Source organism: Ovis canadensis, chromosome 3 (assembly GCF_042477335.2).
Source record: "Ovis canadensis isolate MfBH-ARS-UI-01 breed Bighorn chromosome 3, ARS-UI_OviCan_v2, whole genome shotgun sequence".
NCBI classification, from domain to species: Eukaryota; Metazoa; Chordata; class Mammalia; order Artiodactyla; family Bovidae; genus Ovis; species Ovis canadensis.
This window is the reverse complement of record NC_091247.1, coordinates 119,580,428-119,606,669: the sequence shown is the minus strand read 5'-3', so window position 1 is coordinate 119,606,669 and position 26,242 is coordinate 119,580,428. Positions and strand designations below refer to the sequence as shown.

The 26,242-nt window shown below is 36.7% G+C and overlaps 1 protein-coding gene across 20 annotated transcripts in view; it reads right to left on the bottom strand.

Moving 5' to 3' along the window:
* The window catches only part of NAV3 (neuron navigator 3), a 902,370-nt gene that overhangs the window by 213,327 nt on the left and 662,801 nt on the right, over positions 1 to 26,242 (bottom strand). For 17 of the 20 annotated variants that reach the window (XM_069584096.1, XM_069584085.1, XM_069584092.1 and 14 more), the window contains 2 exons: positions 6,828 to 6,896; positions 3,432 to 3,571 (listed from right to left, as the gene is read on the bottom strand). In XM_069584096.1, the coding sequence (XP_069440197.1) occupies positions 3,432 to 3,571; positions 6,828 to 6,896 (209 nt within the window). The remainder of the gene's footprint in view (positions 1 to 3,431; positions 3,572 to 6,827; positions 6,897 to 26,242) is intronic. The other 3 variants (XM_069584098.1, XM_069584090.1, XM_069584101.1) reach the window with 1 other exon arrangement.

Sequence of the window (26,242 nt, the reverse complement as noted above, 5' to 3'; positions counted from 1 at the left end):
TTGCTTTCTATTTTAACAACATTTCTATTTAGCCTTCTCTGCAAGTGATAATTAATCTATGGCCATATTCACTGATATTTTAATCCATTTGGTGAAAGGAGCACACTATTTTTTGGTTTGTATTATTATTAAGATGATATTAGATGTATCATTTGAAGTGTGGTTTGTGATTCTCTACTGATTTTCCTTTATTAGATAAGTCACAAAATTCCAAATAAGCTATTTTTACCATCCCAAACATGTGAGAAGCTACTATGCTTTCAAGATTATGTTTTTAAATAAGAAGTGAAATTGTTTTAATTGTGAATAAGTCTTTACTATGTATTACAAATTCTAGAGATTCCCCAATTGATTCATATAACTCATCATTTAAGACTTAAGGAAAGTAGAAAGTACATTTTTCATTCAGAAGCATTCAGGGAGCACATTACAGATAGTATGATTATTTTTTCTAGCAAAATATGTATTAAACATAAATGTTATACTATCTAATAACTAAAAAGAAAAGGCAATTAGAATACTCAAGTCAGTACTTTCTGAATTCTGTCATTGTAACACTGTAATCTTTGAAAAATCTTGTTTAACTTTCACCTTATTTGGATATGCCCAGGATATGTATGCAAACTAGTTGGTCACAGAGATCAACTTATTATCTGATAGAATATTTTTAGATGTTATCCTACCACGAAACATCTCCATGTCAAAAAGGTTAAATAATTCTTATCCAAAAAGATGTACCACAGGAACAGTCTAAAGGATAAATTATGAACTGTTTCATATGTGATGTTTATATTGGCTTTGTTTGCTCTATAGTTTGAGATAACATTTTGGCCATATGGCTTCCCAGGTAGCACTACTGTTAAAGAACCTGCCTGCCAATGCAGGAGACCTAAGAGACACAGGTTCAGTCCCTGGATTAGGAAGATTCCTTGGAGGAAGACACGGCAACCCACTCCAGCACTCTTGCCTAGAGAATCCCATCTCTTGCCTGGCAAAACTCCTGGTGGGCTACAGACCATAGGGTTGCACGGAGTTGGGCACAACTGAAATGATAGCATGCATGCACATTTGGCAATATAAAATAGCAATGATTAATTTAAAAATGATATTGGAATTACTGACATGAAGTTGCATTCTCCATGTTAATATAAAATGTCACATAACATATAAAACAAATTCTCCAGGCCAGAATACTGGAGTGGGTAGCCTTTCCCTTCTCCAGGGGATCTTCCCAACCTAGGGATCAAACCCAGGTCTCCCACATTGCAAGTGGATTCTTTACCAGCTGAGCCACAAGGGAAGCCCACGAATACTGGCGTGGGTAGCCTATCCCTTCTCCAGTGGATCTTTCTAACTCAGGATCGAACCAGGGTCTCCTGCATTGCCGGTGGATTCTCTACCGACTGAGCTATGAAGAAAGCCCTGTATTATATAATGCAATTTAAGCTTTATTATTGACAGTTTCAGACCATTTAATGCCTACATTTAATATATTATAAATATTTGTGAGTGTGAGATCATCCACTTTAAAGGTTTTAGTATTTTACTTTGTTGGAATTAAAAGTAATGGCTATAATTCACCAGGAAAACTTTTGCTCTTGAGACTGATGTAAGGAAATCTGGTTATGGTCAAAAATCACATAATGTATGTCATCTGTCTCCACCTTGCGGTTATTGTAAATACTGCTACTTTTTAGAGAGGCTGAATGGCTATGGAAAAATGGGAGTATTTGGCTATCTTTGGATTTTTACTTTTAGATACCAGAAATTTAAAAAGTATTTCACTTTCAAATGACAGTTTTCTGTCAAAGTGTTAGGTCATCTAAAGCATTTCTAGGTTTCTTTGCCAATGTTACTAGTCATTTCTTACAAAAATATTATGTAACTGTAGTATCATGTAGCTAAATTGGATGCCTGAGCATTCCACTCAGCATATGTGGCTAAGCCTGTTTACTTTCCCTTAGAATTTCACAGCACATAAAGGCCATTGACACTTTCTAGAAAAGTCACAAAATGAGGGAGATATTTTTGTGATAAGAAATTGTTGTCCAGGAGAAGTATAAGTCTTCAGAAATACTTCTTAGATTCTCAAATCAAAGATTTTATTGTCTATTTTAAAGACAAAATCCTAACTTCCAAATACATGTTATTTTCTTTTTTTTCCATTTAACGCAAGAACTGGGGATATTACACTGCTCTGTTTATAGGGGTTTAGAGTCTCCTCCCCAGTTGTGTTTTAATGGGTAAGAAAATTTCAGTAAAGTGTATAGATCACCCCTATCAATTCATCCATAGATCACCCATAGATGATCACCTGTAAAGTATATACACCTATAAAGTGTATAGATCACCCTTATCAATTCACCTATGGATCACCCATAGATTACCCTTGTCAATTCTGAGTAAAAGAAGTCTCATCAAATCATCCATATGAAGCAACTGGAAATGTTCTAGTCAGAGCCAAAAATCTTTTGACCTGGTTGAATTAGTCAAACTAAACTTGCCAGCTGTTCTACCACTAAGCATATTTGTCACTATTGAATTTCCTGTTGCATGGAGAGTTAAATACTACAAAGAGAAGTTTAAAAAACACTACCTCAAAATCTTGCAATATGCCCTCGTCCCTCACAGGGCCACCCTGCTCCCAACAGCAGAGGTTCTTGGTTTTCTTATGGTTTAGATGTAAATTACACATTCTCCCACTTGGATGCATGCTCCGAAGGGATATGCATCAAGCCAGAGCCTCTTTAAATACACTCTGCTCACACTACAGAGAACTGTGTATCATATAGTTAATATATAATCTGCCTTTAACACACTTCCAACTGTATCCTGTCTTCCTTATCAGTATGTGGTTGGATATTTCTATCATATACTCTTTCAAGAAAGTAAAACAAACCTGATAATTGGTCTCTTAAAGGAAAAATTAAGGTCATAATATTTATCTATCCTGCTGTTTCCAAAGACTAAATATCCTTCATAATTATGTCTTAGATTCTGATTGCTTCAAACTCAACTTCCCCAAGCACTTCGGGCACTTAATTAATTTAGTTAACTAAAACTAAGGATTCAGAGACATTTTATACAAGTTTATGACTTCAGAATAAACATTCACAAAACATGAGAAGACAAAAGAAAATGTTATTTACATGCATCCAGGAGGAAATCTTTGAGAAACAGATTTTAAACATGGGGATATCACTAACTGCTTTAATATAAATGACTACATTTCCTTAAAATATTCTCCAGATAAGAAAGGTCCTGAAGAAAGCTGGAATTCAAGAGGATGCACTTAGAAAACATAAGAAAGTCCGCTGATGACATTTCCACTCCGAATGGTGTAACATTGCTCACAGGCTAGATTTAGCCTGTAATTTATGAGGCTCGTAGGTTACACTTGTGCCTTTATGATGTAAGGAGAGAACACCTACCTTTTTCATTTCCATTTGCATAATTTGGAGGCTTGTTTTTGTCAATGCTGTTAAAGCTCTGACTTCTCCTATTTAAATTGGAGGCTCCCTGGACCTTGCTGCTGTTGCCTGCAGCTGGCACCCTAGAGGGACCTGGAAGCCTGAAATAGTACAAGAAAAATTACATCATTATTGTACATTACCAAAAGATATAGAACAGGAGGTTCTGAGTTGGGAAGGGTTAATGGGAAAATAATAATTTATGGAGTTCAGCAAAAATTGTTGGTTTAAGTGACAAATTGCTAAATTTGAGAATCACCAGAAAAGGCTTGTTTTATATGATGTACTCTGCCTCCAAAGTATATTAATAATGCAAGACAATTAGAAATAAAGTAATTCTAACTAAAAAACTCACACTTATCACATGCCTGATGAATAAAACTTTGCTTAAAGGGGCTGTAACAATTTTATGAAAAGCAAGGGAAATAATATTTTATTATGTTCTCAGGATATTAAGCAGCTGCCTGCAATTATTGTTAAGTTTTTTCAATGTATGGGACATTTGTTTTTATCTTAGGTGGCTGTATCTTAAATGAACTTATATGTTAATAACAAGAAGAATAAAGTCACATAGTAAACTGCAAAGAGCAAACACTTACTGAATATCTGAGCTAGTTAACTATTCCAAAACATGGTGTGGAGACCAGGGTTATGAGGTTGTTCATACTGGACCCACTTGTCTCATAAAAACTTTCACTCGCTTGCCAAAAGTGAAGACCTGGACTTTACCTGGTTACCCCACAAGTGTGGCTAATAATCATACAGGCCATGTGACAAAAAAGATGCAAGTCTCATAAGAAAAAAATATCTGTTAGTAGAACGATAATTTAAAATGCACATGCAGTGACAGTTGCTTCCGTTCTTTTTATATGAGGAACAAGACATGAGGAAATACATGTGGACTACCTTAAAACTGGGGAAAGCTTGACAAGAGTTAATGTACTTAAGTTGTTTTACTTCAACTATAATTAAACATCAGTTTGGATCATTTATTTCACTGTTTAAACAGTTCCCATATTAAAATTTCAAGTATTCAGTCATTTCAAGAATGGTGCCTAAAATAGGCAATTACAATATTTTGTTTACTGTATACTGCATATTTATAATAAACAATCCACATAAAGTAAAACTAGAAATTAAGAACTAGTATTGGTATTCTAGACATATTTAAAAACATGATATTAAGCACTGCCAGCATCTTTGCTAGGCCTAAAATATGCAATTACAATATTTTATTTAGTGTACACTGCATATTTATAATAAACAATCCACGTACAGTAAGACTGGAAATTAAGAACTAGTATTGGTATTCTAGACATATTTAAAGACATGACATTAAGCATTGCCAGCATCTTTGCAAGCTTTTGCTGCCACCATGTGAACGTCACTGTGTACTGCTCTAATAAATTCTATTTTAAAAGAAAAGTAACAAAATAATCTAGAACTTATAAAGGTAGCAATTTATTTTTTTTTACTGACATCCTTTAGAAAAAGTTTAAAAAAATGTTTATATCTGTTATACTGGACCCAATATATTACAATTTCACAATCATTTGCTACCATATTCAAAATTTAACTTGCCTTATTACACTACCTGACATACTATCTCCATAGATCCTTGGGAAATCAAACTCTTAAATGTGTACTATAAATATTTTACAGTAGTAACAGGTATAGCCAAAAGGAATGTACATCAGGAAAACACATACACCAGCCTGAAAACAGAAATGTTGATATCTTGGAATAGTTCATAGCTTCAAAATGTTGACTGTATTTTGGAGTTTAAATATATATGACTGCTAATAGTTCCTTCAGCTATTTTGCTAATTAGAGGTTGTGTCATACCCAAGATTAGAATCTTTCCCAAATGACTCCAGCATTTAACTTTTGCTCAAATGGATCTATAGGGTTTTTAAGTCTAGCATAATAACCACAGACACCAGGAATTGTGGAGACCAGTGATTGCACTATGTAGAACTCAATTAATTAATTTGGCTAAATGTCCCAATCATAATAAAAATGAGAACTAGTCCTGTAGAGTCAGCCACAGACTTAGAAAGTTCAGTCCAAACTCACATTTATAAACAGATTCTGTTACAAAATTCGCCCTGATTGCAATGAAACTTGATGTGTTTCTAGAAAGCAATTAAATTGCATTTTAATCATGACTGTGACCCATGGAGCCAAGTGATCTTTAGTTCTCAGAAGAACAAATTAAAACAAATTTAAAAATCCATTTGCTCTTCTCATTACCCTAATTTGACAGTGAGCCAGAGCTCTAGATCATTCATCAAAGTAATAAAAAGAGAAATGAGACTGAAGCCAAAAAAAAAAAGAGATGTTCTATTAAACTGAAGAACTACTTAAAATACATTTTACATTCATAAGTCTCAGAAGTAGTAATAAAAAAATGCTCACTGAACATGGAAGGTCATTGTTCTTTCCACATCCTAATTAATCTCATTTCTTCTGGTTTTTCATTAAATACTCTCTCAATTTGCCTATCCAGAATCAGTTTAATTACTATGGAAATGAGCATAAGTTAGAAAACCAAGACAAGGGGAAAATATTTCAAGTCAAGGCACCATCAGCAGTCCTTGTGGTCAAACATTGCATAATATGATTCATTATTAAAGTAGTGACTAGTTAACCACCAGTGAGACACTCTCCCAGTGAGTAAGATGGCACAAATAACTGCATCATAATCAGAGAGGCAAAATGCATTTGCTTTGGCCTCACTTAGCTGTGCCATCATTAACATGAAAAAAGGATCAATTTTCACATATTTTATACACTATTGATTTTCCAAACAGTACATACTGCGCTGTCATTTATTATGACTTTAAAATACATATTTCATAAAGAAGAAAAAGTTTTAAACGTTAAATATAAAAGAATGACCCAGATTGACCTGGTGCTAACTACCCCACAAAAATCTGCCAATGTGTCTCAGTGCTGCTTCAAAATGTGCAATAATCAATGCAAGGCCATTTCAAAAAGCAATTATAATCTTGTTTTACTTCCAGAATTTGTGACCTGGAAAGAAGAGGGTCTTCAAAGTAATTTTTTTCCTTGATTTTCTCTAAGCCTAGAACCAAGACTTTAGCCCAGTCATAGCACTATATGTAACAAAACTAAATTAGAGGAACTCAAGATCCACTTCATAATTTAACACAACAAGGTCATCCTCAAGAAGTCATGTGGAAATCTACTTGGAAAAATTCAGTACTCTAACCTTTTCATGCAGAAGTATGTCATTTTTTGAAAAAAAAAAAAAATCGGAATGATAGGACAAAATATCACTGGGCATTTACTTTATTATCACTAATAAGCAATAAATTAGAGATATTAACTGACCTAGTAGGCTTTTTTTGACTGGTTGCAATTCCACTGTGATTAGACTGAGTTGCATATCTGGCTGCCAGACTGTATGAGGAGAAACAGAGAGATTGAATTAAAGAGATTCCTTGAGCATGGAAAGAAAGTACAAACTTACAAGAAAACTATGAGTTAATGAAATGCAATTGGAACATGTATAAACATGCATAAAGAATAAATTAATTAGAAAATTATGATAATGTAACATACACACCATGACCATTGATTATGAACATACTATGAAATAATGCTGCATACCCCTTAATAAGTGTGTTGTCAATGACTGTAAAATAATGGCTGTGTGACAATATTAGTGCCTTCTTAAGTAGTAGTATTCCATCTTATAAAGAATTCAACCTTTGTAAACAACAGTGAAAACTTCAGGAAAGCTAAAATTTGACTTATACCATAGCAAGATCTCTTTCTCAAAAAAAGATTCAAATTAAAAAAAGTATGAAATGAGAGTCATTATTTTATGAACTCTAATTAGAAAATTTTAACCTAAATACTATTTTGAATACCAAAAGTTAAAATATCTGGTTTCTCTCTAATAAGCTATTGCTGATCTCCAGTCCTGGATACAACATTTTAAGGAAGTGGTTAATAAAAGATACCTTTCCAGAGAAAGAGCTATGCAAAAATTGAGATTAAAATGGAGTCAAATTCTTCAAAAACAGACTGAACAACTACTTAGGACAATTTCTAGGCATTCTTAAATTACAATTCTTAATGATTTTTTAAATCACAATCTTTGGTCAAAAATACACCAAAGAGCATCATGGAAACTGAGCTTTGAAGAGCAGTGGATACTTCAGAAACAAAATCAACATCTGTGCTTCAGTTTGAACTGGATTCTGAGTTACCTAATGGCTCTGAAACTAGGGTTCTGAGGACACAGTAAGACCCAGTGGCCCCAAACATTTGCACATGTGCTGTGCTGTGTGAGTAGAGAATCACTGTGCTGGTGAATGATGCCTCTACATGAAGCCAGTTGTACGTGCACAGTTTTCAAGGCCTCCAAGGAGTGGGAACAACATGCGGGTGTTGGAATCAGGGTAGAAGGGTTGTGTGGAGCCCTGCTGTTCAGCCAATTGCTTTGCTGCCAAGCAGAGGGTATGTAATCAAAATGGTGATTAATGGTGTCCTTAAAATGGTGACATGTTTCCTAAGTAAACTCTGACTCCACAGAGGCAGCCTGTGGTGGGAGCATATAGATCCTTAGAACTGCCTGGCTAGAGAGGAATAAATACATCTTCATATCGAGGTAGCTTTTCAGAGCACTTGTTTTCAAGAGGATACATGATACATTCTCATTTGCAGAGAGTGCGTTCTGTATTCCAACGGCACTGGACACTAAGACAGCTGGCCACAATGGCCAAACTACACCTCAACTACCACAACATCAGAGGACAGCTTAAAAAACAGAAACAACAGAGCGTCACAGTGGAATGGGACATTCACTCAAAATTTAAATGTAAAAGTACCTGCAGTGAAAAAAGAATCTTCTGTGAATGTGTCAACTGAGAAAAAGAGAACTAAAGGTTTACCCTGATGTCTTCTATCCTGTACCTTCCAAATTGAAGACAAATATTAGCAGGAGAGATGCCCATAAAAAAAAATGCACATTCCCTAAGGGAGCTGAGGCCACCTCATTGATACTTTCCTCCATGATTTATAAAGTATCATAATTTCTACTATGGAAGTGGAAACCAACAGCAAAATCGAGAGAAGTTAATTGGCCAAAATCCATTTGATTTTATTGCCCGTGTGTGTTTTCTAAGTATCAGAGAATATAGGATTTCTTAGGTGGCTTAAGAGTAAAGAATCCACCTGCGAAAGAAGGAAACACAGGAGACGCAGGTTTGGTCCATGGGTCAGGAAGATCCCATGGAGGAGGAAATGGCAACCCATTCCCATACAGTTGCCTGGGAAACCCCATGGATAGAGGAGCTGGCGGGCTACAGTCCACTGGGCCACAAAGAGTCGGACATGACTGAGCACACGCACATCAGGAAATACTCTACAAGTTGCCTATATTTTTGTGCCCTAATCCCATTCTTTAAAACTGGGGTTCTGCCCTATTCTCTCCTTGCAATTGTGAAACTGTTATTTGAAGAACACAAGAGTTTGATTCAGTTCTTAACATATTCTAATGTCTTTGACCATATTGTTCCCTCTGCCTTTCTGACTCTCTTTCATAAACTGTCATACTAAATAAACTCAATTGATCTGCCCACCATCCTTCTTGATCATTTTCTCTTTCCTTCACCTCTTCTATTACCCATCTCTTAAAGACATGCTTTTTCACAGGCTATCTTTCCTCAAGCACTTGTATGCATTCTTTCCTTTAAGTCTTACATAAGATTTCAGGTAAAATCAACTAGAAAATGAAAGTGTTATTTGCTCAGTCATGTCCAACTCTTTGCAACCCCATGGAATGTAGCTCTCCAGGCTCCTCAGTCCATGGAATTCTCCAGGCAAGAATACTGGAGTGGGTAGTCATACTCTTGGGCTTTCCTGGTGGCTCAGCGGTAAAGACTCTGCCTGCAATGCAGGACACCCGGTTCTATCCCTGGGTCGGGAAGATCTCCTGGAGTAGGGCATGGCAATCCACTCTAGTACTCTTGCCTAGAGAATCCCATGGACAGAGGAGCCTGGCAGGCCATAGGGTCGCACAAAGTCAGACATGACTGAAGCAACTAAGCAGCAGCAACCATACCCTTATTCAGGGGATCTTCACCACCTGGGGATTGAACCCTGGTTCCTGCTGGGGTTAATAATCGAAGGCTGGAGTTAATATCTGCATCATATTGTCAGTGATTAACATCAAATGAGTAAAAGACACCCATTTTCATGAACTTCAAAATCAACTACCACACCAAACTCACCATTTTCTTTTTTAACTCCCAAGTTCTATTATTAATAGATCCTTTCTTTCATTTCATGATTTCTGTTCACAAGATCACCATTTTATTTAACCCTCTGGGCTTGAAACCTCAATAGTCAACTCTTCCCTTTTTCCTTCCTTTTAATTACTGTAGATGTGCAATCAATATCCTGACATGCTGATTCGACCTCTACATATTTCTTTGCATCTACGTTCTCCCTCAGTTTTCATGTTTCCCATGCTAACTCAAGCCTCAACACTTCCCACAGCAACTCTAATTCCTTTCATTTTTCTTATTTCTTTTTAACCTGGCTCTGACTCCCTGTGCAGCAGAAACACATTTTTTCCCACAATGCTTGTAATACCATTTCCCTAGTTTCATATTTACAAACTGGCTAGTAACGAAGTAGGTGAGTGGATACAGTTAAAACAATTTATTAATGAAATAGACACAAGGGACATGTAGACACAGCTATGAGGCAAGTGGGGGTAGATAAAATGAGTTAGAGCATCAGTCAACTAAGGATTTGCAGACATCTGGATGGAAGATTGTATCTTCTTTTCCAGAAATGCTATCAAAGGAAACTTCTTCTAGTTAATAATTTGGATGGCAAAATGTATCAGAAACAAAAGAACAACAACAACAAAAATGTTTAGAAACTCACTGTGGGTCCTATACTAAAGAAGCATCTTTTTATCTATCTAATAAAGTAGAATATCAAGGGAATGCTTTTTATTTCCTCTAACATGGAAGGGAAGAGGAGGAATTTCCAGATAGCCAATTAAACAAAGGATGAAATTCACCCGGTATTCAAAACACAGAAGGATCCCAACTGCCAGAACTATCTAAAACAGCTTCAGCACAAATCTCCACGTGGAATTACAATATTCACTTATTTATAAAGAAAGAGCCTGCCTCAGTCCATGGGAGATGGGTTCCATCTCTGGGTCAGGAAGATCCCCTGGAGGAGGGCATGGCAACCTACTCCACTATTCTTGCCTGGAGAATCCCGTGGTCAGAGGAGTCTGGTGGGCTACAGCCCATAAGGTCACAGAGAGCTGGAGATGGCTGCAGAAACTAAGCATGCATCATCTCCCTTAGCTTTCTCAACACAATGCTCTCTCTTGAGCTACTCCTCCTCTTCCTTCCCAGACTCAGGGTCACTCACCATACTCAGCTTCTAAATTTTGTACTATGACCATGAATATTTTCAAAGTCATAATCCTAGGCATCAGCTAATCTATTCCTCCATTATATCAAATCTCTATTTCATAGTCCAATCTCAATTCTAAACTCAGCCTCTTTTCTAAAATATCTCATTATCAACTAGATAATCTACCTGAATCTATCAGCTGCTAATAGATTTCTCCCAGATATTCCCCAAATGTTCAAACCTCAACTCCTTCTTCTTCCAAATCATCCTCTTTCTCTTTGCTGTTGCTATTTAAATTTAGTGTCAAATATTTTTTTTCCCATTGAACAAAGAACTTCATCTTGATCTTGACCCACTCCATTCTTCCCTCTGTGTCATCCTTCTCATGGATTCTAATAATGACTCAGGTGACTAGTCCTTTTTTTCACAGCTAGTCAAATTCATTCTTCTCAGAGTCAACAGAACTACCTTTCCCAAGAAAGAATAGATGTCAACATTTTTCTCTAAACTTGCTGTTGACTCCCCATTGTCTGCAGGACAAAGTCCAAACTCTGTGATCTGGTTTACAGAGTGCTTCTGTGTGTCTCCTCAGACTTTCCTACAGCTTCCTCTCCTTGGAACATCCGCCACCCCATGTTCTCCACTGTCACCATACCTCAGCCGTGGCCTGGGGCCTCTTCTCCCAGCTCCCTGCATTTCCTCATGAGGTTTCCTTCAACTATTACTTCTCTTCCTCACATTATGATATCTTACTTCTACTTTAAGATCCTACTCAAATGCCACCTCCTTGTTGAGGCATTTCTCAAGTACTGTAGAGTTAGTTTTGTCCTCCAGGAGTCCCCAGGTCTTTACTCATCTCTAAGTGTTTGGTTAATATGGAAATTTATCAGGGTAAATGTCTGTCTCCTGAAAAGATGGCATTGTTCACCAGGAAAAGGATTATGGTATGTTCATTTATGCCTTCCCAGTTCCTATCATGGGTTTGAAATGAAGTAAAGTGAGGTCACTCAGTCGTGGCCAACTCTTTGCAACCCTGTGGACTAGAGCCTACCAGGCTCCTCCGTCCACGGGATTCTCCAGGCAAGAATACTGGAGTGGGTTGCCCTTTCCTTCTCCAGGGGATCTTCCCGACCCAGGGATCCCACATTGCAGGCAAATGCTTTACCTTCTGAGCCACCAGGGAAGCCCATCATGGGTTGGCACGTGTTTAATACAAAATAATTGATTGCTATTTACTGGCTGCTGCTGCTGCTGCCAAGTTGCTTCAGTCGTGTCCCACTCTGTGTGACCCCATAGACGGCAGCCTACCAGGCTCCCCTGTCCCTGGGGTTCTCCAGGTAAGAACACCAGAGTGGGTTGCCATTTCATTCTCCAGTGCATAAAAGTGAAGTCGAATCAGTTGTGTCCTACTCTTAGCAGCCCCATGGGCTGCACCCTACCAGGCTCCTCTGTCCATGGAATTTTCCAGGCAAGAGTAATGGCGTAGTATCATTCAACAATGGGTTTCCCAGGTGGCTCTAGTGGTAGAGAACATGCCTGCCAAATATGGGAGAAGAAGAGATGTGTTCAATCCCTGGGTCAGGAAGATCCCCTGGAGGAGGTCATGGCAACCCACTCCAGTATCCAACAATGGTAGTTACATCACCATTTTATAACCAAGTGAAATTGTTTTAAGAATGGAATTATCAAAATTATGCTAAAGGAGGGAAAACAACGTGTCTTCATTGTGTCCTTAATAAGTGACGTTAGCCTTTATCATTTATTATTCACAATAGTCCTGCAAAGTTAATGCTCTATTCATCACTGAAAAATATGAAATTGATACCTTTAAACATTAACTCACTTGTACAAGTTATGCATCTTATAAATGATAGTACTGAAATTTAAATGTTTTTTGAATTCTATAAACTATGCTGTGTTCTACTATGATATATTATTTACTTGCAAATTACAACTGGCAATGTTTTAATGCTTATTTGTCTATGAATTCATTGCCCTTTGGATTTGTGAATAACTCCTTCAGGGTATCATCTTTTCCAGTGTCAAATACATCTACTTTCAATAGACACTCTTCAGCATTCAGAGAGAGAATATTAGATTGTTTCATTCAACAAGTTACTTTATGCAGAAATATTAAATAGGCAGTAAAAGAAACTTTAAATTGTAAGGTATTTTTAGTATCCAGGCAGCTCTCCTCAAAAATCCCCCAATTAAGCACTATATTTAAAATTTTTAAGCCACGTTTTAGTAAGAACTAGAAAATAAGTCATACTATTTATAACTTGCCACTCTTATGTTCATTACACATATAATTAAGCAATCAATCACAGAACTTTTGAACTTTTTCTGCTGAGCACTATGGTATAACCTCAAAATCTCTGGCCAGGATTCCAGGAACTCATATTAATTAAAAGGCTTGGAATGAGTGTAAAAACTTCCTTGATTCCTTCTTTTATGCTCTCATCAAAATATAAAGAAGATTTTGAGTGGTTCAGTGCAGGACTTTTTAGAAGATTCTATTTCTGTTGTAATTATTCTAACAGTAGACTTCCACACAGCAGTAAAAACTATATAATCTTATTAGTTAGCTTTCATCTTCAAAAATCAAAATGGACCCAGATATAAGCTTCTGAATATCTCATTTATTCAGTCACTCAGTCATGTCCGACTCTTTGTGACCCCATAAACTGCAGCACTCCAGGCTTCCTCATCCTTCACTATCTTCTGGGGTTTGGTCAAATTCATGTCCACTGAGTCAATGATGCCATCCAATCATCTTATCCTTTGTCATCCCATCCTCCTCCTGCCCTTTATCTTTCCCAGCATCAGGTTTTTTCCAAAGAGTTAGCTTTTCGCATCAGTTGGCCAAAGTACGGAAACTTCAGCTTCAGCATCAGTCTTTCCAATGAATATTCAGGGTTGATTTCCTTTAGGATGGACTGGTTTGATCTCCTTGCAGTCCAAGGGACTCCCAGGAGTCTTCTCCAGCACCACAATCTGAGAGCATCAATTCTTTGATGCTGAGCCCAACATTATGGCCCAACTTTCACATCCATACATGACTACTGGAAAAACCATATCTTTGATTATACAGACCTTTGTTGGCAAAGTAGTGTCTCTGCTTTTTAATATGTTGTCTAGGTTTGTCTTAGCTTTTCTTCCAGGAAGCAAATATCTTTTAATTTCATGGCTTCAGTCACCATCCACAGTGATTTTGGAGACAAAGAAAATAGTCTGTCACTCTTTCCATTTTTCCCCATCTATTTGCCATGAAATAATGTCATGATATTCCTTTTTTGAATGCTGAGTTTTAAGCCAGCTTTTTTCCCTCTCCTCTTTCACTTTCATCAAGAGACTCTTTTCCTCTTTCCTTTCTGCCATTAGGGTGGTGTCATCTGCATATCTGAGGTTATTGATATTTCTCCTGGCAATCTTAATTCCAGCTTGTAATTCATCCAGCCTGGCATTTCTCATGATGTACTCTGCATGGAAATTGAATAAGTAGGGTGACACTATATAGCCGTGACATACACTTTTCTCAATCTGGAACAAGTCTGTTGTTCCATGTCTGATTCTACCTATTGCTTCTTGACACTCATACAGGTTTCTCAGGAGGTAGGTAAGGTGATCTGGTTTTCCCATCTCCTTAAGAACTTTCCAAGGTTGTTGTGATCCTCACAGTCAAAGGCTTTAGCATAGTCAATAAAGCAGAAACAGATGTTTTTCTGGAATTCTGTTGCTTTTTCTATGATCGAACAGATATTGGCAATTTGATTTCTGGTTCCTCTGCCTTGTATAAATCTCATTTGAGACAGTTAATATTTGAATTGTCTTAATTGGTGCTTAATTAGTATGATAATTAAATACTCAGATAGGAACCTGGAGAGGCACATCAACTTACTAACAAATTGAGACTTTGTACTGAATATAGCCTAGAATACCAAAAAGTTTAAATTGTAGAATAAATAATAAATTTCCACGTTAGTGAGATCCTATTCTTCAATATGTAATGAAAAAATTGGGGGACAAAAGAGGTTGGGATGTTTAGTAAGCTTGGAACCAGACTCATAAGAAAGCACTGCTACTGCTCAGGAAGGATTTGATGCTACCCCTGGCCTAAATGGAGGCAGAGGCACAGGAAATAACAAAAAAATGACTAATGAGATAAGTTATAATCATAGACGTAGGAACTGAAGGAAAAAACCGAAGTCAGCTCCTGGACCTTGGCTTGAGCTGGTAGTACAGTTATATAAGAGCAGAGAAAAGAGATGTCACATCCTTGATACAGTGTAAAAAGAAGAAGAAGAAGAAGAAAAAGACTCCACTTGTAACTTATGTCACTAGTCAAAGGATGAATAAATAATGGGAAATACTAGAAAGATGGATATTCACAGGTGGGTAAATCCACTTTCACAGCAGAGAGAAAGATCACTTCATGATCTTATTATAATAGCTCTCTTATAAAGCACACAAGACTTTTGGATACTGAATCAATAAATAAAGAAGACACTGACTTCATACCCCTACAGTATTTAAAGTGGCAGATGCACATAGATATTGAGAAATTTGATTGAGTTTTGTGTTCCGCTTATTCTAATAAGCATATATTGATATTATCCACCAATTAATAAACTATTAAAAATACTATTATTGACCACTAACAAAGTATCAGCATTGTTCTGACCACAAAGTTTCAATATGGAAAATTAGGTTTAGACATGCAGGGATCACCACTTCACTCAGAGAAGTATAACCCTAAAGACCATGTATTTTAATTCAAAACCCTTCCTAAAAACATGATATTTTACGGAAACTGAATTGACTTCAAGCTTGGAAGGAGAAGCTCAACAATATTAGGCAAGTGTGACAATATTAGGCAAAAAGTGACACATTCAAATATTTATTCTCTGTGAATTATTAAAATGAAATGTCAGTAGTAAAGATCTATCATAATATATTGGTTAATAGCACAGTCTCTAGAATGCTCTACCTGAATCCTAGCTCAGCTGTTCTCTGTGCCTGTGTCCTTGTGGGTTAAATAAGGATGACAATGTTACCTACCTCATGGTTTTCATAAGGATTAAATTGTAAATCACTTAGAAAGGTGGCCAGTAGAAATAAGTGTTGAAACAGTTGAAAAGACAACTCAGTGGAATTCAGATGAATGTTTGGAAGTCCCTGGATTCACCAAGCCCCCATGTGAGGTTCTATAAATAGTCTGGTGAATTCAGTACAACATAACTTCCTATGTTCTTATAATTACCCTGTCCTCCTGTGCTTGGTCTTATTCTCAACACCACATTCTTTGCTCCCACCTATCACTTCCAATGTTACTACATTCTTACTCTAAGACCAACAAGCATGGATTCCTCAGGGCAGTATGTGAGCTTTAACTCTGGCTCTCAGTCTCCTGGTTTATAATTACTTTGAGACCATGGTTTCTTGTAAGCAAATATAGTTGTCTTAATCCCCTTCAAACCTCCCTGGATACCACTCACTCTTTTTGTTTCCTAAACTCAGTAGCCAGCCCTATAGGTCATAATATTATAAAGAATCATCAGAAATTGTCCCAGTAGGGCACCCATGAACCACCATTCCCATCACAATATGCAGAGGATAAGCCTTTCAGAATCTATAATTCGCAGCACTGTATATAATCCTCAAAGTATCTCAAATACATAAATTTCATGAATGTTTTATTCTGTGATATATCATTAGATGAAAATACAGTTTTGATATGTTTAATCCTACATTTGCTTTAATATTCAACCACAGTTTTGTGTTAGATCTGTACTCAAAATTTCACAACTAATTAGAAAGACAAATATAACATGCCTCAGAAACAACAACAAAAATAATTTGCCTTTAAGAAGGTAGCTAATGGGCTCTCAGAATTTAAATACTTTGCAAAACAAACAAAAGGAACAATCTCTTGTTTGCTTACTTGACCAATAAACTTTTGCTGTCTCCAGAGTTTGTTTTGAGACCTCATTTTGTTTACAGAAATGGAAGAGCAAGATCTTCTCTTTCTGAGTAATCTCTTCCATTTCTCTTGTTTCAGCCAACAAACCATTGCTAAGATAATGTTCCCAGGTCTGTAGAGCTGGCCCTGACCTTTCCCCTGGGCTCCAGAGCCTCATATTTGATATCACCATCTACAAATCCCAGTGAAATATCAAATTCATAAAGGCCAAAGTTAAACTTCCTGCTCTGCATCTCCTTCTCATGTGTTTCTACCACAGCATTATTTTTTCTTTTCCTTATTAAAAGACATCACCACCAATGAGCCAGCAAAATTAGAAACATGATGATTTTTTGGCCCTTATCTCCAAACAGCCCAAATCCATTTTCCTCATGCTTACCCTCATGCCTACTAGCATTAAACTGTTCAAACTCCTCTCCTCAAAGAATATCTTTTCTCTACATTGTCATCAAGGTCAAGTTCCCAATTTATAAATAGCATCATCTTTCCTCTGTTATAAAATTCCCAAAGCAACTCCCTTTACCTTGAATGAAGAACAGTCAGCTCCTAGACAAAGCATCCAGAGACCCATAAATTGACCTCTGCCTCATTCTCTATCCTGTCATCAAACCCTGTGACAATTTAAACCCAGAGCTATAATTAATTGCTTGGTACTCCTGTCATTAAGAAGTGGGGTCTTGGGCTCCTCAGGATTCACCATGAGGAGGGGCAGCATCTGCTGGATTGCACTTTTGGGAGCCCTCATTCACATTTGGAGGCCAGAAATCGCTGATGTCTGTGTCATTTCTTGTTTGTTGATATGGCTGGAGATGGTTTCATTTCACACAGCAACCATACCTACCAACTATATTTACTACAGGTAGCCTTAAAAGCCTTGTCTCTCCTGACCTCACTCTTCACCCAGGCTCTACTGTGAAATTTGGGGAGGTGAAATATCAGGAAATTAGAAAAGGCAAGCACTGAGGTCCTGCTACTGGCTGTTGGCCCCACTGCCCCTGATAAAGTCTGATACATTGGTTGTCATCTAAACAACAAACAAAACAAAAATACAAGCCCAATTATCAGCAGACAGGATTACCATCTCACTCAGCCTTGCCCATCAGAGCAGGAAAAAAAAAAAATTGAGCACAAATCTCACCCTATACAAAGCTTACACAAACCCTGGACCAACATTAGGAGGGCAGAAACCAAAAGGAAGAAAGAATTCAACCTTGAAGACTGGGAAAAGGAGACCTCAAACACAAAAAGTTAAAAAAAAAAAAAAAACAATGAACAGGCAGAGAAATGCTATACAAATGAAGAAGCAAACTAGAAACACAGAAGTCCAAATAAATGAAGAGGAAATAGGCAAACTACATGAAAAAGAATTCAGAATAATGATAGTAAAGATGATCAAAAACCTTGACAACAAAATGGGGAAAATGCAAGAATCAATTAACAAAACCTAGAAGAATTAAAGAATAAACATACAGAGACAAACAATACAATTACTGAAATTAAAAACACTCTAGAAGGAATCAATAGCAGAATATCTGAAGCAAAGAATGAATTGGTGAGCTGGAAGATAAAATGATAGAAATGACATCTGAAGAGCAGAATAAAGTAAAAAGAATGAAAAGGGCTGATGATAGTCTCAGAGACCTCTGGGACAATATCAAACATACCAAAATTTTAATTATAGGGGTCACAGAAAAAGAAGAGCAAAAGAAAGGGTATGAAAAAATTTTTGAACAAATTATAGTTGAAAATTTCCCCAACATGGAAAAAAAAGTAGTCAATCAAGTTCAAGAGGCATAAAGCATCCCATACAGGATAAATCCAAGGAGAAACATGCCAAGACACATACTAATCAAACTAACAAAGATTAAACACAAAGAATAAATATTAAAAGCAGCAAGAGAGAAGCAACAAGCAACATACAAGGAAAACCCTATAGACTACACAGCTGATCTTTCAGCAGAAATTCTGCAGGCCAGCAGAGAATGGCAGGATATATTTAAAGTACTGAAAGGGGAAAATCTACAACCAAGATTACTGTACCAAGCAAGGATATCATACAAAATTGATGGAGAAATAAAAAGCTTTTCAGACAAGCAAAAGTTAAGAGAATTCAGTACCACCAACTAGCTATACAATAAGTGTTAAAGGGACTTATATAGTCAAGAAATACAAAAGATCTACAGAAAAAAAAATATCTATAAAATCACTCCCAAACAATTAAGAAAATGGCAAGAGAAACATATATATCAAGAATTACTTTAAATGTAAATGAATTAAATGCTCCAACCAAAAGACACAGACTGGCTGAATGGATATAAAAACAAAATCCATATATATGCTGTCTACAAGAAACCCACTTCAGTCCTAAAGACACATATAGATGGAAAGTAAGAGGATGGAAAAATATATTCCATGCAAATGGGAAGCAAAAGAAAGCTGGAGTAGCAATCCTCATATCAAAAAAAATAAACCTTAACACAAAGAAGATTACAAGAGATAAGGAAGGACACTACATAATGATCATGGGATCAATCCAAGAGGAAAACATAACAATTGCGAATATCTATGAATCCAACATAGCACCTCAATGCAGAAGACAAACACTAACAGAAATAAAAGGAGAAATTGACAGTAACACAATAATAGTAGGAGACTTTAACAGCCCACTCACACCAATGGACAGATCATCAAAACAGAAAGTTAATAAGGAAACACAAGTCTTAAATGTTACATTAGATGAGATGGATCTCGTTGATATCTTCAGGACATTCCATACAAATGCAGAAGAACACACCTTCTCAAATGCACATGGAACATTCTCCAGGATAGGCCACATCTTGGGACACAAATCAAACATCAGCAAATTTAAGAAAACCGAAATCATATCAAGAATCTTTTCTGACCACAATGCTTTGAGACTAGATATCAATTACTAGGGAAAAAAAACTGTAAAAAACACAAACACATGGAGATTAAACAATACATTTTTAAATAACCAACAGGTTACTGAAGAAATCAAAAGTGAAATCAAAAAATTTCTAGAAACAAATGACTATGAAAACATGACAACTCAAAACCTAAGGGATGCAGCAAAAGCCATTCTAAGAGGGACGTTTATAGCCACACAATCCCACCTCAAGAAACAAGAAAAACATTGAATAGACAACCTAACTTTACACCTAAAACAACTGAAAAAAGAACAACCCCCCCAAAAAAAAATTAGTAAAAGGAAATTATAAGACACTGGTGAAAGAAATCAAAGAAGGCATAAACAGATGGAGAGATATTCCATGTTCCTGGGCAGGAAGGATCAATATTGTGAAAATTACTATACTACCAAATGTAATCTACAGATTCAGTGCAATCCCTATCAAATTACCAATGGCATTTTTCACAGAACTAGAACAAAAAATTTCCCAAATCATATGGAAAAACAAAAGACCCTGACTAGACAAAGCAGTCTTGAGAAAGAAGAGTGGAGCTGGAGGAATTAACCTTCCTGATTTCAGATTATACTGCAAAGCTACAGTCATCAAGACAGTATGGTACTGGCACAAAAACAGAAATATAGACCAATGGAACAAGATAGAAAGCCCAGAAAAAAACCCATGCACCTATGGGCACCTTATTTTTGACAAAGGAGGCAAGAATATACAACGGGGCAAAGACAGCCTCTTCAATAAACTGTGCTGGGAAAACTGGACAGCTACATGTAAAAGAAGGAAATTAGAATACTTCCTAACACCATACACAAAGATAAACTCAAAGTGGATTAAAGATCTAAATGTAAGACCAGAAACTCTTAGAGGAACACATAGGCAGAACACTCGACATAAATCAAAGCAAGATCCTCTATGACCCACCTCCAAGAATAATGAAAATAAAAACAAGAGTAAACAAGTGGGACCTGATTAAACTTCAAAGCTTTTGCACAGCAAAGGAAACTATGAAGTGAAGTGAAGTGAAGTCGCTCAGTCATGTCCAACTCTTTGCGACCCCGTGGACTGTAGCGTGCCAGGCTCTTGTGTCCATGGGATTCTCCAGGCAAGAATACTGGAGTGGGTTGCCATTTCCTTCTCCAGAGATCTTCCCGACCCAGGGATTGAACCCGGGTCTCCCGCATTGGAGGCAGACACTTTAACCTCTGAGCCACCAGGGAAGCCCAAGTCAGGTGAAAAGAAAACTCTCAGGATGGGAGAAAATAATACCAGATGAAACAACTGACAAAGGATTAATTTCCAAAATATACAAGCAGCTCATACAACTCAATATCAGAAAGAAAAAAGAAAAGATTGAATCAAAAACTGGGAAAAAGACCTAAACAGACAGTTCTCCAAAGACACATAGATGGCTAATCAAACATATGAAAAGTTGCTCAACATTGTTCATTATTAGAGAAATGCAAATCAAAACTACAATGAGATATCACCTCACACAGGTCAGAATGGCCATCATCAAAAAGTCTACAAACAATAAATGCTGGAGAGGGTATGGAGAAAAGGGAATCCTCTTGCACTTTTGGTGGGAATGTAAATTGATACAGCCACTATGGAAGGCGGTGTGGAGATTCCTTAAAAAACTTGGAATAAAACCACCATATGACCCAGTAATCCCACTCCTAGGCACATACCCCAAGGAAGCCAAAATCAAAAAAGACACATGTGTCTCATTGTTCATGGAAGCACTATTTACAATAGTTAGACCATGAAAGCAACCTAGATGTCCACTGACAGATGAATGGATAAAGAAGTTGTAGTACATACACTCAATGGAATATTTTCAGCCATAAAAAGGAATGTCTTTGAGTCAGTTCTAATGAAATGGATGAACCTAGAGCCTATTATACAGAGTGAATTAAGTCAGAAAGAGAAAGATAAATACCATATTCTAACACATATACATGGAATCTAAAAAATGGTACTGAAGAATTTATTTACAGGGCAGCAATGGAGAAATAGTCATAGAGAATATACTTATGGACATGAGGAGAGGGGAAGAGATGGTGAGATGTATGGAAAGAGTAACATGGAAATTTACATTACCATATGTAAAATAGATAGACAACTGGAATTTGCTGTATGGCTCAGGAAACACAAACAGGGGCTCTGTATCAACCTGGAGGGGTGGGATGGGAAGGAAGATGGGAGGGAGGGTCAAAAGAGAGGGGATATATGTATACCTATAGCTGATTCATGTTGAGTTTGACGAAAACAACAAAATTCTGTAAAGCAATTATCCTTCAATTAAAAAATAAATTAATTTTTGAATCTATAGGTTGCTTTGGGTAGTATATTCATTTTCACTATATTGATTCTTCCAGTCCATGAACATGGTATATTTTTCCATCTATTAGTGTCCTCTTTGATTTCTTTCACCAGTGTTTTATAGTTTTCTATATATAGGTCTTTAGTTTCTTTAGGTAGATATATTCCTAAGTATTTTACTCTTTTCATTGCAATGGTGAATGGAAATGTTTCCTTAATTTCTTTTTCTATCTTCTCATTATTAATATATAGGCATGCAAGGGATTTCTGTGTGTTGATTTTATATCCTGCAAATTTACTATATTCATTAATTAGCTCTAGTAATTTTCCGGTGGAGTCTTTAGGGTTTTCTATGTAGAGGATCATGTCATCTGCAAACAGTGAGAGTTTAACTTCTTCTTTTCCAATTTGGATTCCTTTTATTTCTATTTCTGCTCTGATTGCTGTGGCCAAAACTTCCAGAACTATGTTGAATAGTAGTGGTGAAAGTGGGCACCCTTGTCTTCTTCCTGACTTTAGGGGAAATGCTTTCAAATTTTCACCATTGAGGATAATGTTTGCTGTGGGTTTGTCATATATAGCTTTTATTATGTTGAGGTATGTTCCTTCTATTCCTGCTTTCTGGAGAGTTTTTATCATAAATGGATGTTGAATTTTGTCAAAGGCTTTCTCTGCATCTATTGAGATAATCATATGGCTTTTATTTTCAATTCGTTAATGTGGTGTATTACATAGATCAATGGAACCAAATAGAAAGCCCAGAGATAAATCCACCTACCTATGGTCACCTTATCTTCGACAAAGGAGGCAAGAATATACAATGGAGTAAAGACAATCTCTTTAACAAGTGGTGCTGGGAAAACTGGTCAACCACTTGTAAAAGAATGAAACTAGATCACTTTCTAACACCGCACACGAAAATAAACTCAAAATGGATTAAAGATCTAAATGTAAGACCAGAAACTATAAAGCTCCTAGAGGAGAACATAGGCAAAACACTCTCTGACATAAATCACAGCAGGATCCTCTATGACCCACTTCCCAGAATACTGGAAATAAAAGCAAAAATAAACAAGTGGGATCTAATTAAAATTAAAAGCTTCTGCACAACAAAGGAAACTATAAGCAAGGTGAAAAGACAGCCTTCGGAATGGGAGAAAATAATAGCAAATGAAGCAACTGACAAACAACTAATCTCAAAAATATAAAAGCAACTCCTGCAGCTCAATTCCAGAAACATAAATGACCCAATCAAAACATGGGCCAAAGAACTAAATAGACATTTCTCCAAAGAAGACATACAGAAGGCTAACAAACACATGAAAAGATGCCCAACATCACTCATTATCAGAGAAATGCAAATCAAAACCACAATGAGATACCATTTCACGCCAGTCAGAATGGCTGCGATCCAAAAGTCTACAAGCAATAAATGCTGGAGAGGGTATGGAGAAAAAGGGACCCTCTTTACACTGTTGGTAGGAATACAAACTAGTACAGCCACTATGGAGAACAGTGTGGAGATTCCTTAAAAACCTGGAAATAGAACTGCCTTATGACCCAGCAATCCCATTCTGGGCATACACACGGAGGAAACCAGAATTGAAAGAGACACGTGTACGCCAATTTTCATCGCAGCACTGTTTATAATAGCCAGGACATGGAAGCAACCTAGATGTCCATCAGCAGATGAATGGATAAGAAAGCTGGGGTACATATACACAATGGAGTACTACTCAGCCATTAAAAGGAATACATTTGAATCAGTTCTAATGAGGTGGATGAAACTGGAGCCGATTATACAGAGTGAAGTAAACCAGAAAGAAAAACACCAATACAGTATACTAATGTATATATATGGAATTTAGAAAGATGGTAACAATAACCCTGTATGCGAGACAGCAAAAGAGACACAGATGTATAGAACAGTCTTTTGGACTCTGTGGGAGAGGGAGAGGGTGGGATGATTTGGGAGAATGGCATTGAAACATCCATATTATCATATAAGAAACAAATCGCCAGTCTAGGTTCGATGCAGGATACAGGATGCTTGGGGCTGGTGCACTGGGATGATCCAGAGGGATGGTACAGGGAGGGAGGTGGGAGGGGGGTTCAGGATTGGGAACACGTGTACACCAGTGGCAGATTCATGTTGATGTATGGCAAAACCAATATAATATTGTAGAGTAAAAAAAATAAATAAATAAATTATAAAATAAAAAAATAAATTAATATTTAAAAGTAAAATAAAATTAATGATTAAAAAAAGATGTGTGGTCTTTGTCCCACCCACTCTCCCTTTGAAGATGGGTGGTCTTGTCACTGCGTTCGATCAGTAGGTCATCATATTTGAAGTACAATGTCCCTGAGATGCCCATGCTGGTGAGGATATATGCTGTCACTATTGCAATTAAGCTGCTGGACAAGTGAGTGAAAAGTCACCTTGGAAGTGATTCTTCAATCAAAGATGTTTTGCCTCCTACCAGTCTGTGACATGCCAGCCATTCCACCCTTTCCCGTGAAAGTTCCAGACACAGTGGAGTAGAGAGAAGATTTTCCTGCTGTGCCCTGTCTAACTCCTAAGCCTACATTATCCATGAGTATAAGAAAATCATTATCACTCTGGGCCAAAATACTTTATATAGCAAGAGATACCTAGAACACATTTCTACTTTCACTTCCGCCTCGGCCAAAAAGTGGCATCTTCCTGAGTGTGAAATGGCATCCTTCACCAGTGGCCTCTATTTGGACTCCTGTACACTGTTGTAGTAGTCTGTACACTTCACCGAACCATCTGTTTAAACATCTAGTTTCTCTATTAGTTGGTGGGTGATGTGAAAGATTAAAGCATCGACAGATCTCACCTGCACATCTAGCATAATTCTTGGTGCATAGAGGGGGCTGAATCTTTTATTTGCTGAAAGGTCATATATGAGCTTTCAAATCACCAATAAAAAAGAACATTGTGCTCTAAGGTAATATATGAAAGATCATTAGAACAATATTGTTTTTCACTAAGCCATATGGTATTCTTGGACTATGCCCAACTGTATAGTGACTAGCTCATCAAACATAAAAATAAGTCATAAAGACAGTAATTTTAAAAATAGATTTACTTAATATATATAACTGGTTATATATATGTTAACCAGAGCAATTTTCATATTATGTAGGTTTTCACAACTCATCTATATTAAGAAACTTTATACAAAACTATCTTAGAATCAACTATCTTTCCTCCCTTTAGTCTACATAACTTTAGGCTTGGAGTCACACAGATATTTTAAGAGTGGAAATCCCTACACAAAATCCCTCTCAGACCTTTAGTACTCTATTCCCAAAGAAAGGGAAACGATGCTTAATCATAACATCACATTGTTCTCTTAACAACACTATTCCCAAGGAGCCAAACAGGAATACAAAGAAACAAATTTTATAACAGGAGGTAAGACATTTCTTGAGCATAAATTTTGGTGTAATGTTTTACCTCCAAATTTTACCTTTCTTTTATAAGTCAGCATCATGTGAAGAAGATAGGAATTATTTCCTTTCAAATTTACTAAATAAGGCTTGAGAGAAATCAGGAATAAATTGCCCAAGATGTACTATAATTAACACATTGCAAGAAAGTTTTAAACTAGGATGTTTATACAAAATAACAAACACTGAAGACAATAGGGCACATTCCCTAAAATTTTTCAAGACAGATAGATTGAAATATATTTCCTTATATATCCTATGACTGCTAAGGGTAGAAATGAAGCCAGATTTTCAGAATAAATATTATTTAAACCAAATTCTTCCTTTAGTAGATATAGTTTCCCTTCTGTAGGATCATTGGGCAATGTTATAAAATGCTAACTGACAAGGTAATAGCTCTAAAAAAGAGGAAAGTGTTCAGACACTTCAAAATAGCTTTTTGTACCTTATTCAAAAATATTTAAGACATTTTGTAACAGCTACTCACTTCAGAGCATTTTTAAAAAATATATTGTCCCTACACATAAATTTTGCTGAGATGTCACTAAAAACAGTTATTGCCTAATCCATAAATGAGTCAGAAACTTAGCCTTCATCCACATGTGTTTCTTTTTAGCAGCTGGGTG